Source organism: Toxorhynchites rutilus, chromosome 3 (genome assembly GCF_029784135.1).
Source record: "Toxorhynchites rutilus septentrionalis strain SRP chromosome 3, ASM2978413v1, whole genome shotgun sequence".
NCBI classification, from domain to species: Eukaryota; Metazoa; Arthropoda; class Insecta; order Diptera; family Culicidae; genus Toxorhynchites; species Toxorhynchites rutilus.
In genome coordinates this window covers 25,887,233-25,901,883 of record NC_073746.1, presented here as the reverse complement: position 1 = coordinate 25,901,883, position 14,651 = coordinate 25,887,233, and the positions used below count along the sequence as shown (strand labels likewise).

The window sequence follows — 14,651 nt, the reverse complement described above, 5'->3', positions numbered from 1 at the left end:
ACTTTATTGGTGCGTGTGAGCCACACGGTGAGAATCACAGCGACCGCTAGGGAGCACCTGTGTGAGCGAGCGGGGGTGCATTTCGTGTCAATTTGACGAGTGAGCACCTAATGAGTTGCTTGATAAATTATGCTGCCACCACGACTCGTGGTGCCATCACCCCTCTTTGTGTACACACAAGGATTCCCGTGAATTCATCATTGCTTCTTGTGAATATTTAATATGCCCGAGTCGATGAACGATTACCATTATCCCATTATCGCAGCCGGAATGAATTCGTAAATCAAGAGAATAAAAAACAAAACAAAAACATATCTTCCATACTACTACTCACTGATCGATATCTGGGAACTGCTGATCGCAAACAGCGCACCGCGAATCGATGCCCTCGTCGACTTCGTCTTCAGCGAGATCGTAATTGGCGACCTGCAGTTGATGATCAGCCCCGTTGGTGGCGCTATTGCTGTTGTTGCTACTGTTCCGGCTGTTGTGGTCGACACTTATGTTATGATGACTTCCACTGCTGTTGTTGTTGTTGGTGTTCTGGCCGCTGCTGCTGTTATGGAGCTCCTTGTGACTAGAATCTAGATCTGTCGATGTGTTGAACTCATCCTCGAATGTTTCACTGTGTTGGGAACCTGAAAAGAAATGGACTCATTTACTATCTGCCGCACTTATCTTCGGTAGTTTTGTCAATATGGAGCAGTGATCGATTCACATCAATCATTTTCGCAGCGAAAAAAAAGCGAAGGAAAACCTCAGAGCATCTATAATCATTACCCGCGGTCTGCCCAGTGCTTCCTAGCGAGTTAAAAAGCGGCACATCATCACCTGTTACCCCTCCCCCAAATCAACCGTTGACCATCACTGCTGGCGCGATGTGCACCGACTTGGGATGGCACCTTTCGTCGGCATCCGTCGGCTGCAGTACCTTCGGAATGCCCATTTTGCGCGATCTTTTCCACTCGATCGGGTAATCAATCATCCGAGGGGTTCGTAATTATTTGCTGCCTCCTCCAAAATCAAGAAGACCGACAGCAAAAATCGATTTTTGAACTAATTGTTTTTCGCTGAAAATGACGCCACTAGAGGCAACTGGGCGCGGAGAGAATAACAGGAACTGTCAAAAAATGAGAGGAAAAAAACGTCGACGCCGCCGACGGCTTTAGATGATCTATTGAACTGGGGCCACCTACTAGAGACATTTCGCTGGATGTGAACGCGTGCGCGATTCGAGAGACACCTGATATCCATCTCCTAGCCGGACGCCGGCCAGCCCGGATGACGAGCTTTCACTTGCCTGCACGGCATGCAGGCTTTCATCGGTCCCAAGATAATATGGGATGGGTGGTCCAAGGAACTAATCGTGGTTGATCAGGAGATTCAGAGAAGGTCAACGAGAGACTCAACCAATCTAAGCTCTGTATAGATCTATCGGGATGTGGCCATAAAAAGTGAAAGATCCAATTTATGCTGTTCGGGAGGCAATGAAGCCACTGAATCGAAATGACCAGGCTTGTGCAAAGAAAATTTACCAACATTGGTAATCCCGCTGGGAGAGACTTTTTTTAGGCAGCGAATTCTACATCAAGGGGGATTTCTTTCAATGGCCGAAAAAGGATACCTCACCGATTGATTCCAGTTGGTCATTCCAAACTGTAATACTCGACGATCTGATCCAAAGCTAACTACCGGTTCTCAGTCATTCGTTTTTTGTCTGTTATTTTAAATGCCACATTTATTCGACATTGACATTTCTAATAGTAAAAGCGTTCTTTCGATATAGTCATTAGAACAATCTACTAATAACATCGCTTTCTGTAGAAACGCGTGTTATTTTGACGGAAGTTTACAGAAGCATGGCCCTGGAAAGAATCCGTAAGGTGAAATCGATTACTGTTTAATAATACTCCTTTTGTATTTGGTCAGAGTACGCCTTGTTCCTACAATAAGTTCCTTTGATCGGTACTATGCATCACAGCTTGAGGATTTTATTGGTGATATATTTGTAAGAACAAATAATCAGACCCTTCAGAAATGGGGATGTAACCGAATAAGAACCGAAGGGCAGATTCTTGAAATCATGTTTCCTCCCCTTTTTGTCTTCCTTGAAAATTATTTAGCTTTTGGTTGTGACTTCTCACCAAAGAACAAATTTAGGAAAAGGAATGTCTCCAGAAGAAACATCTGTCTTCCATGATGGAGCCTTACAAAGTCGCTCTCATTCAATACATTGTTGCTCTCTTTTCACGCTTCATAGAGAAAATATCTCTTTTCCTTCGTGCACGCTCCTTTCGTTCGACGTTCATTCGTTCCATTCTTCACACTGAAGCGAAGTTTCTACCGTCATTATCAGAGCATTAATTTATCCGAGCTTTCCATACGCAAACGAACGTTTCGTTGTTGTATTCGACAAACATATAAACAAACGGTGATATAAAAGGTTGTGCAGTAGTTCAGCATGAGTAAACAATTGCCCGCGCCGGAGGTGTGGTGGTAAGCGTGATTACTGTGCCCTCCTATACCGCTATTAATTACTTTTTATTGAAAGACAACCATTCTAGTGGAACCTTCAGTTAAATAGCAGCAAGTATCTATTCTCATTGAAAATGAAACACTACGGCGATTATAATGAATATAACCCATTTGAACAGTTTCAATCGTCAATGAAAGTTTCTGCTTTCCAACTTTTAAAGGCAGGAATGACACAAATGGCAGAAATTCACAAGACAGGATAGTCGATGTTTCAGTATATGTAGAGAATAAACCAAGTTCACTTCACCCCGATAGGCTAAAATGAATCAATTCAAAATGGTTCTGACTGAAGTGAACCGAAAGAGTGAAAAAACAATCATTTTTATTTCTCAGATTCTAAAATGACAAGCCCTGTTCTCCGAACACCGATCGAGTTCCAACACCGGTTTGAGATCAATTCGAAGCCAGAATCTTCTCCTTGAGAAATCATAAATTGGTGCGAAGCAAACGAAGCCCATTTCTCACATAAAATCCTGTTCTGATGATAGAGGCAAATGAATTGCAAAATTTAAAGCCTCTTAAATACAAAGAACGAAAGGAAAGAGATATCGAGACTTTGCTCAATTGAAAATTTTTGGGTTCCATTGAAGCTCCGCTTTGTGGACATGTACGAACTGAGTCAATTGGAGCTGAAAGTATCTAACATATTACATATATGGCGTAACAATAACGAATCCATCTGGTTTTTATAAGGTAACAACCATTAACAAGTGCATATGCATAAATGTCCTGATAATCGGGTCATTACTTCATTAATTCAGGTTCATGCAGAGTAATATTGCATTGGAGCATTGTGTTTACCGAACCGAACTATTCAACGGCTCTGGACCAACACTAAATCTACATACAAAACATTGAATTAATGCTTAATATGTTTTATATTCTCATATTTATATTCTCAGATATAATGCTAAAATGGGCGTTCAAAATTCTACGGAATATACATTTCATTTTTACATGATGATTTTTCGTAACCTTTTGTGAATGTTTCAGTTTCAGCGGGTTTGTTTAACATTGCATTCACAAAACAATAATTAGAACAGAGAAGTAAATGTAACATGAAAATTATCTGTTGGGATTCGAGCCTGTATCACCTGTTTTTCTCATGCATTTGCTATCTGGACCACGGTTGGTACAGATGAATGAGTTGAAAGTATTCGTATTTTAATTACCACTCATCATTCCCCTATATAAACATTTGCGACATTTTTTTTATTATTTATGACTTTGTCTCAATGTTTGTGAGCATTATTAATCATGCAATCATAAATGTTGATACTTGATACTAACAATATTCATCATAAGCTTACAACCACTAAAATGCTGATATACTGCTATTTGGCCTTAAATAGCCGAATTAGTGCCTTAATGGATCTGTAAGTTCATGTTCATGGTGAATTTGTGAAATGAATGAAAATGAAAATGAAAATGAATGAAAAAAAAATTTAACTTTATTAATGATTCTGTAAACTCATTAAATTGACCCACGAAACATAAATCTATTCCTTAAAAAAACGCAAATCGGGTCAGATTTACATTAAATTTTGATACGTATTTTTTGAAGGTTTGTATCTTCTAAACTTAATTACTAACACACGTGAAATGGTTCAAAGGGCTTGGAATGGTGGGATCACGCAAGATTGGAATCGCCATACAATTTGAATCATAACTCAGTGTGACATGGTTTCGGAAATGCTCAATTGATGAAGTACACGATGTAGCGAGAGTTTTGAAGAATCCACTGATATCCAACATAGACAAAATGCTATAGCACCGATAGGAAAAAGTGAGTGGCGCGTACACCCAAAATCAATTTTTAGCACATGTTTTAGCATCCCGGAATGGGTACAATTTTAAGCTGACGTTCAGTCAGAGATGTTGGCTCTGCTCCCACCCATACAAATATTTTGAAGCTTTTGAAAAAATGCTTAAAATTGTTCATTTCACCCTCCAGCACACGAAAAAGCATTTTTTTTTCTGTCGAAGATGGAATGTTTTTGCCAATGCTAGTTTGGGTTCATAGATTTCTGTGAATAAGTGTAACGCTTGTGGATATAATAGATGTTAAAAAAGATATAGAACATTTTATTAGCAACACTTTTTCATATGTGCGTCATTCCATCAAAAATAGACTAGAACCTGACCAACCCACCACTTTTATTCTACAGGATAACATGCATAGCCAGAGATGTCGTACAACATTTGACGACGCTTGGTGCGATTTATGGACATGTGGAACCTTTGATCCATTTTGCTTCCAATATGATACCGGTGAAATATAACAGATAACGATGACCGCTACCGGACCAAGATCATCGAATGTTTATGCAAAAACCTCAGCTCTGCTGTGATTTCAACAAGACGACTTCGCGCACGCCACAATGGACTAATTGCAACAATCGAATAAATTTGTGAATATTTTAAATGACTCACTCGAAACATCGAGCATTGTATACAAAGTGAATGGCAGATCACGCTCAACCTCCACGTCGGTATAGCTGACAGAGGTGCCCATTCTGACAGTATATCTTCGCGCTCCCTCAATGACTGGTACTTTGTCACAGAGCTTATTATTCACATGTTTTTTTTTTTTATAATTCGTTTATTTGTACAGGCTCAGTTACATAGGTTTAAAGAAGCCAAACTCTCAACTATACTTTTACTATTAACATGTTTTCTTAATTCTACGGTTAATGAAATAGGAAACCGATTACTCGCGGTCGACTCGAGTTTAGAAGGGTGACACATTTTCTTTAGGAAAAGGATGGGATGTAAGGAGATTGTAATCATGTTCACACTCACACTCACACTCACTTTCACATTCATACTCACACATCACACTGAATTCTTAAACTATCCTTACATCTAATATGTATTAACAATTTAACTTATTCTAATGTTAGGGAACCGATAGCTCGCGAAGGACGAAAAGGAGGAGAAAATGGGGGGGAAAGGATGTAAGAACAATCACACTCGAAGATCGATATCTTTAAGGAAAACATATATTTGGGACATGTAATCAAGGTCTAACCGAGCCAACACATCTCTCACCGGCACATTGGGCTGCCTTCCTCGAGCCCGAAGGGAGTTTTCTAAATTCGATCTGGCGACAAAATATAGCTCGCACGACCAAACAACGTGTTCGATGTCGTGGTAACCATGGCCACAAACGCAGAGATTGCTGTCGGCAAGCTTGAAACGAAAAAGCAGCGCATCTAAAGAACAGTGATTGGACATGAGTCGGGAGAAGGTCCGAATAAAGTCCCGACTCAAGTCCAGACTTTTGAACCATGGTTTGAGGCTAACCTTAGGGATAATCGAGTGGAACCACCGGCCCAATTCATCTTCGTTCCACTTGCGTTGCCAGTTAGCGATGGTATTTTTACGAACTAAAGAATGAAATTCATTGAAGGCGATTTGACGCTGATAAATATCGCCTTCAATTGCACCTACCTTTGCTAATGAGTCAGCCCTCTCATTACCCGGAATGGAGCAATGTGAAGGGACCCAGATAAAGGTAATGACATAACAGCGTCTGGATAAAGCACTCAAAATTTCTCGTATTCTCTCAAGGAAGTACGGCGAGTGCTTTTCCGGCCTCACTGAACGGATAGCTTCGACAGAGCTAAGACTATCCGTTACAATGTAATAGTGTTCAACAGGTCGTGAGGCGACGCTGTCCAGCGCCCAGTATATCGCTGCCAATTCAGCAATATATACCGAGCAAGGATTCTGAAGACTGTGTGAGGTGCTAAAAAATACGTTGAACACTCCAAATCCTGTGGACTCATTCATAGAGGACCCATCAGTAAAGTACATATTATCACAATTGACACGCCCATACTTTGCTTTGAAGATCGTAGGAGCGATCCTCGATCGAAGATAATCTGGAATTTCATGGATTTTCTCCTTCATGAACAGATCAAAATGTACAGAGGAATTGATGTAGTCAGAAAAACAAACACGGTTGGGAATATACGAAGAAGGATCAACCTGCATGGTGATGAATTCATGATATGAGCTCATGAATCCAGAATGAAAATTTAGCTCGATAAGCTGCTCAAAATTTCCGATCACCAATGGGTTCATAACCTTACACCGGATGAGGAACCGAAGAGATAATAAATTGAAGCGATCTTTTAGTGGGAGTACGCCTGCCAAAACCTCGAGACTCATGGTATGCGTTGAGGGCATACATCCCAACGCAATACGGAGACAAAGATACTGAATTCGCTCGAGTTTAATGAGGTGTGTTTTGGCAGCTGATTGAAAACAGAAACTGCCATACTCCATCACTGAGAGAATAGTTGTTCGATACAACATTATAAGATCTTCAGGATGGGCACCCCACCAGGTGCCGGTAATTGTACGGAGAAAGTTAATTCTTTGTTGACATTTTTTACTCAGATACCTAATATGGGCCCCCCAAGTACATTTGGAGTCGAACCAGACCCCAAGATACTTGAATGACATAGCATGAGTGATCGGTTTACCCAAAAGTTGAAGCTTTGGTTTTGCTGGTCTATGCTTCCTAGAAAAAACCACCATCTCTGTTTTCTCCGTGGAGAATTCGATCCCTAGCCCAATGGCCCAGGTTGAAAAATTGTTCAAAGTATCTTGTAAGGGTCCTTGCAGGTCGGATTCGTTTGATCCTACGACAGACACCACTCCATCATCTGCAAGTTGTCTTAGGTTGCAATTTTGTGTAAGGCAATTGTCGATGTCGCTTACATAGAAGTTGTACAAAAGATTCACATGTTGAAGGGTAAAATTTTTAAAACTTAAACAAGTCGGTCGATTAAACATACGCAAGCTTCGGAAACAGTGTGTAAAACGATGATTTTTTAGCTGCTGAAAATAATAGCCGAGAAAAGTTTAGAAAACAGCTAGTAAATAATCCTTGTTGTAGGGAAATGTAAGTAAAGCCGCTTTGTTATGGTAAGGGATTTCAGTGTAAACAAACAAATGAACAGCATAGACCCTAAATCGGCAAGCTTCGCGCTTCGGAGATATACAGAGGATAATCAAAATGAATCCGATTTGCAAAAATTTTTCAATGCTTAAATAGTTATAATTATTTCATAAGATATCCTTAGTAGCATTTGTCGGGGAATTTTATCTAGTTCTTTACCATGTTCTAATAAACACCAGAGATGTTCCGTATTTTCGGCGGATATGTCAAAATCTGCATTTGCTTGTAGTTTTTCTGGAATGATATTCTATCTATATATTTATATCATCTCAACATATGGGTATCAAACATTTCTTTTATTAGTGTTTCGAAAATGGCTATTTCTCGGTTATTTCTCAATAGAATTTTACCTAGGTGCGATATTTGCTGAAACTCCAAACCTAGTAAAATCCATATCTCGGATGTTCTGTTCGCACAAATCTCCAATAATTGATCAAATATAGTTTAAAATAGGACACCTTATTATAAAGTCGCAAATCGTTCCATTTGGCGAGAGCACCTTAACATCTGGTGTGTAAGTGATCATAGTTTGCGGTCTAGGCTTAATAGTGTCAAGTTCAGCGTTATACAATTAAAAGTTAATGCTTGCAAGAGATGTTTTCCAACAATTTGATGTAAGAAATTATATTTCCCTCCCGTCTTGAATCTAGTATTTGTCAACTCCAAATAACAAAAAAGCTCCAGATTCGGGTATGCAAAACTTAATTTGGGCGAATATAATAAAAGATCAATGCCATTCAAGGACTTGTAATGCCTATAAAGTAAAAATAGAAAATTTTATTGATTGAATCTGTGAATTGCTATCTTTTGACACAATTTGCGAGGCCATTTCTAGCGCCCGACCGAACCCAACTTCAAAATTGTGCTCAACTAATATAAACAGAAAACCACAGAGCAACAATATTTGAGTGGCCCACTTATAGTCAATGCTCTACAACAAAACTCTCAAATTCAAGAGTAAAACTGGAACAGTGACTCCGTCACCGTCGTCAATACTGAACTAAGATGCCACTCTGCTGCAGGCTGCAGCATGCAGCGTGTGCATAATTAACTGTGAATAAATTAGGCTTATTACGACGACTCTCGGCTGCGATTCCTTGGACGAAAACCTTCTCGAAGCGATATAATTAAGAAGGCAGTAGAAAGAAACCCCGAGAGCAACAAACGCCTCCCAACCTGGCACGAAGCTCACAGTTCATCGCGTGTTCGCAACTGGTCGCAGGTCGCGCGGCCCGCTGCAACAACAAAAAACTGCTCTCCTTGGGTATGGTCAGTTGTGCATCCGAAGCGCTACCGAAGAACGAACCCCACCGGGACAAGACAAACACCGCAGGGCAACAACATTCTGAGCATCCGAGCAAAAGTAATTTATAGCGTGTGGACTGCACTCATCTTCTAAACAGAGCGTGAAGATTCAGGCTATCAGCGGGGTCCGTTCCGCCGCCTACCACACAAACGTCTCCATGGGTTCCAGGGACTGGAGCCGTCCGTAGAATGGGTCAGTAGGAGAAGAAAATTGATATTAAACACACCATCGGAGTGGGGAGCGAGTTAGCTGAACGGAGCAATGAGTGGCGCATTCTTAGCCGAGTTTCTTTGGCGTGCACCTTCGCGATCTGGTATTGAGGTTTCTTTTCTGTTGCCCTTACACAAATCACCGTTCGAAACCACTAGCGAGCCGTGTGCTGAATGTATGTTGCAGTTGTAGCATCCACCAGAGAGCATAAGAAACGTGATTCACGGTGGAGCAACAGAGTGCCATAGAATAAATGGGATGATTTTTGTTCACCTACTTTTATAAAACACTGATCAGTTAAGAACATAAAATCCACTTTCGAAAAACAAAAAGATGCTCACAAGATGGGCCACTTCGATCACTGTAATACGTCTCTTCAACTAATCTTCTTCACTCAGCTCAAAAGGACATCCGAACACTTCTTCACCTTTGGGACGATTGCCGAATAGCCCGGAATCAACGTCGCATCAAACCGAGCTTCCGACAGCAGCATATAGTGCGCTCGTCACCTCCGCCCCAAACCCCTTCCGGCGGTCCGAACGGTCGGTCGAGCAAGGATCACGTTAGTCATAAGTCACGCGGACGAGTGAGAACGCACATATGGAAATGATTTCGCCCTCCCACCACAGGGGCCTCGTTTGTATACACCAGCGCGGAGACTACTTGTGTGTATGAGTCTTTTACTTTTTTTTTTTCGTTAGGTGTCCTGTCCACGGATTCGTGCTCACCTTTCCGTAACGGGGTGCTGCACTTGAGTCGCTCCCTGCCTGCCAGTAGGGAGCGAGTCGCTTCGCTGGTCGCGGAGGACGCCTAATATTCGGACAAAAGGATAATAATAACAATGTTTAGCCATCATATTGCACCCACTACCAGTGCCAACCAACGCCACCACCACCACCACTAGCACCATATGTGCAACGTGATTATTGTTATGAATAAAATCAGTCTTATCTTCACATGTTGAACGGTCAGGTTTCCAGCCCCAAAAAAAAGAATAATTCGAGTGGAACAAGGCGGTTGGTCATTCAGTATTTTGTGCTTTGAGTACTATTTGATTCAGCGCCAACAGGACAACCCTATTCGCTGAAGCGCACGATAATTATATATTTGACATTTGTCACCGGTGTCAAGCAAAGACAAACAAATTAGTATTATTCCAGATCATCCTAATAAAATTTATCCAATTGACGCTAGCCGTAACTGCGAGCTGGCGCCAATGGTGTCGAACGTTGGTTGAGCAATCACCTAATGCATTCTCGATATTGGGGCTATGATGGATCGATGGCATTCATGAGAAACATAGGCAAGCCGCCCACACTCGACATCGAACCGATCGAAATTCGTGGGTTGAAATGCCAATAAAAATATGCAAACACAAAAAAAGATACCATTAAAATCAACCCGCCCTTCCTTCCATCCCAATTGCTTGGAGGTTCCCACGCAAAATACCCATATAGCACCACACACCGACGAGGCGCAATGAGACTTTCGAGCCCGAATCGCTTCCTCCCCCCTCAGCCCGAGTGAATTTATAATTTCTTTCAAGCGTAACTCATCCTTGACTTACCGGCCGACTTGTACGATTCACGCTTCTTGAGCGCGTCAGATGGTCACCCAACCTGGCGCGGTGCTTTACCGGTTTTGCGAGCGGCGGATATCTTGTGAGAAATTTTCACACGCCCCCCGTTCGTCCCGGTGAGACCAGCTGACGCCAGCGTCGCAGCGCCGTAGCTACTTCTGTGAGAGGATGCAAAGTCATATACTGAGCATCGAACTCTAATTTCTGAACCAGAATCACAACCAGAAAATTAATTCAATTATTCAAACTGACTTCCAACGGTTTCCGGCCACTCCGGCCCAAGCCGAAATTGGCACACGCACCCCATCTTCTAGTCCGGCAGGTGTGTGCATTCATCCCCCTTCATGAAAAACCTGCCAGTGAGTGGTTCTGCTTTATTTTACTAAAGTTCAAAAAAGTGGACTGTAAACCACAAAAACGCAACATTTCATTCGTCGAAAATTCCACTCAACCCTCGGCGCTGGCGACGACGATCCAACGAACAAGATAAGGTCCGCACAGGCAAGCAGCACAAGTCCGTTGCACACACCGGAAGTGACTACTCACGGGGACGTTTGGCCTTTCGTGATCCTGTCCGAGTCGGGACCCTCCTTCGGAAGGGTGAGTCAGGATCACTTGATCGCAAGTCAAACGGTCGGTGTGCGGGGGCTCGGACAGTAATTAAAAATCAGTGACCTCCACCCCCAAAACGACGCGGACACGTGAGCACGTGTGCAAAATGACGTCAAATACAACGACACATTTGGTTTCTTTGTTTCGTTAACTGTACACAATCAGATAACCCCTTCGACAAGGTCTCCACCGGAAAATCGAAGATCCTGGCGATAGCTAACGCCCAAACAGCAACGCAACTGACGTCACCCGAAAAAGTTCCTCCCGAAGCAAAAGTGTGGGAAAAAGTTTGGTCATAGTTCGGAGCGCCGGTAAGTCACCTCGGGAAGGAATTGCGCGGAAAAAATTATCCTGTGGTCGTCATTCCCAAGTTCGAGTCCAGGCTCGCATGCCTTAGAAAGAAGAACATCTGGGACGACATGCCGTCGAGTGCTCACGCTAAAGGGGGTGCTCTAGCGCGGGAAAGAAAATTTAGTTCTCGCTTCTGTAACGGACAGATGGCTTTTGGGTCGTTGGGTACAAAATTCAAAGGCAAAAATGTTGATGATGAATATAAAAAAAAAAATTGAATTAACCTTAACTTTGATGATGATGAGAATAAAATTCCATTCATTGTTTTATGTTTGGAAAACAGTAACTTAAATTCACTACGAACATATTACGAATAAAAATATATGTGGACCGATAGGCATATTTCAATTATTTTTAACAATTGTTCCTAGCACTAATTTCAAGCAGTGGCTAAATGTTTTTATAGGAACGTCACTCAAAAGATATGTTGACCGAACTCGCTAGAATTATGGACCCACTATAACATTCGGAAAAATTGTGAAGTTGATCTATTTTAACAATTAGTCCTACAGTTTTGTATTCTTTTTTTTTTTTTGTTTTTTGACAACAAACTTTGAGGTTTACTTGATCGGATACGTTTTCCAATCTGTTTCAATACTCTTTCCAAACCATTTCCAGAGGCTGTTTGCCATTCCAAAACTCTGTTTTTGTTCAATTGTCTTAATTTCAAATCAGTAACAGTTGTAACAGACAGCGCGATTCGCGCTCAAACGAAACCCATCCCAGGTTCCTCCATTCGCCGAAGGCCTCCCAATCCATGGTGGGATAGCCAATGTTCAAAGCTTTATGTAGAAAAATCGAATGCATTTAAAGCTTTTCGGAAACGAGGAACCATTGACAATTTTCAAACGTATTTAGACCTTGAAAATCAATTTAAAAACTTGATCAAAGGTAAAAAACGTGCTTATTGGCGAAATTTCGTGGGAGGTTTGTCACGAGAAACGTCAATGAAAAAATTATGGAAAGTGGCTCGAAACATGAGAAATCGCTCTTCATCGAATGAAAGCGAGGAACATTCACATCGATGGATTTTTAGTTTTGCACGAAAGGTTTGTCCCGAATTCGCTCCCGTGCAAAGAATTGTTCGAGATATACCACAAGATAGGTGCGATCTTGATTCCGAGTTTTCGATGGTAGAATTCTCTCTTGCTCTCCTTTCATGTAACAATTCTGCTCCGGGATCGGATAGAATTAAGTTCAACTTGCTGAAAAATCTCCCTGATGTGGCCAAACATCGCTTGTTGAATTTATTCAAAAAGTTTCTGGAGCATAATGTTGTTCCGGATGATTGGAGACAAGTACGAGTTATAGCTATTCAAAAACCCGGAAAACCCGCGTCCGACTTCAATTCGTACCGCCCAATAGCAATGCTGTCTTGTATACGGAAATTGTTGGAGAAAATGATCTTGTTTCGCCTTGATCGATGGGTTGAAACGAATGGCCTACTCTCAGATACACAATATGGGTTCCGCAAGGGCAAGGGGACGAATGATTGTCTTGCGTTGCTTTCTTCAGAAATTCAAATGGCTTACGCCGAAAAAAACAAATGGCTTCAGTATTCTTGGACATAAAGGGGGCCTTCGATTCTGTTTCAATAGAGGTTTTGTCGGACAAATTACACTCTCGGGGTCTGCCGCCTCTATTGAATAATATGTTATATAACTTGCTTTGTGAGAAACATTTGAACTTTTCTCACGGAGATTCGGCAGTAAGTCGGGTCTCTTACATGGGCCTCCCCCAGGGCTCATGTTGAAGCCCCCTTTTGTACAACTTCTATGTAAGCGACATCGACAATTGCCTTACACAAAATTACAGCCTAAGACAACTTGCAGATGATGGAGTGGTGTCTGTCGTAGGACCAAACGAATCCGACCTGCAAGGACCCTTACAAGATACATTGAACAATTTTTCAACCTGGGCCATTGGGCTAGGGATCGAATTCTCCACGGAGAAAACAGAGATGGTGGTTTTTTCTAGGAAGCATAGACCAGCAAAACCAAAGCTTCAACTTTTGGGTAAACCGATCACTCATGCTATGTCATTCAAGTATCTTGGGGTCTGGTTCAACTCCAAATGTACTTGGGGGGTCCATATTAGGTATCTGAGTAAAAAATGTCAACAAAGAATAAATTTTCTCCGTACAATTACCGGCACCTGGTGGGGAGCCCATCCCGAAGATCTTATAATGTTGTATCGAACAACTATTCTCTCAGTGATGGAGTATGGCAGTTTCTGTTTTCAATCAGCTGCCAAAACACACCTCATTAAACTCGAGCGAATTCAGTATCTTTGTCTCCGTATTGCGTTGGGATGTATGCCCTCAACGCATACCATGAGTCTCGAGGTTTTGGCAGGCGTACTCCCACTAAAAGATCGCTTCAATTTATTATCTCTTTGGTTCTTCATCCGGTGTAAGGTCATGAACCCATTGGTGATCGGAAATTTTGAGCAGCTGATCGAGCTAAATTTTCTGGATTCATGACTTCATATCATGAATTCATCTCCATGCAGGTTGATCCTTCTTCGTATATTCCCAACCGTGTTTGTTTCCCTGACTACATCAATTCCTCTGTGCAATTTGATCTGTCCATGAAGCAAGATATCCATGGATATACAGATTACCAACGATCGAGGATCGCTCCAACGATCTTCGATGAAAAGTATGGGGGTATCAATTGTGATAATATGTACTTTACTGATGGGTCCACTATAAATGAGTCCACAGGATTTGGAGTGTTCAACGAATTTTTTAGCACCTCACACAGTCTTCAGAATCCTTGCTCAGTGTATATTGCTGAATTGTCAGCAATTCATTGGGCGTTGGACAGCGTCGCCTCACGACCTGTTGAACACTATTACATTGTAACGGATAGTCTTAGCTCTGTCGAAGCTATCCGTTCAGTGAGGCCGGAAAAGCATTCGCCGTACTTCCTTGAGAGAATACGAGAAATTTTGAGTGCTTTATCCAGACGCTGTTATGTCATTACCTTTGTCTGGGTCCCTTCACATTGCTCAATTCCGGGTAATGAGAGGGCTGAATCATTAGCAAAGGTAGGTGCGATTGAGGGCGACATTTATCAGCGTCC

The 14,651-nt window shown here is 41.8% G+C and overlaps 1 protein-coding gene across 3 annotated transcripts in view; it reads right to left on the bottom strand.

Annotated features, from left to right (window-relative positions):
- The window catches only part of LOC129775801 (transcription factor hamlet), a 282,723-nt gene that overhangs the window by 31,990 nt on the left and 236,082 nt on the right, over positions 1 to 14,651 (bottom strand). For all 3 annotated transcript variants that reach the window (XM_055780903.1, XM_055780905.1, XM_055780904.1), the window contains exon 6: positions 335 to 638. In XM_055780903.1, the coding sequence (XP_055636878.1) occupies positions 335 to 638 (304 nt within the window). The remainder of the gene's footprint in view (positions 1 to 334; positions 639 to 14,651) is intronic.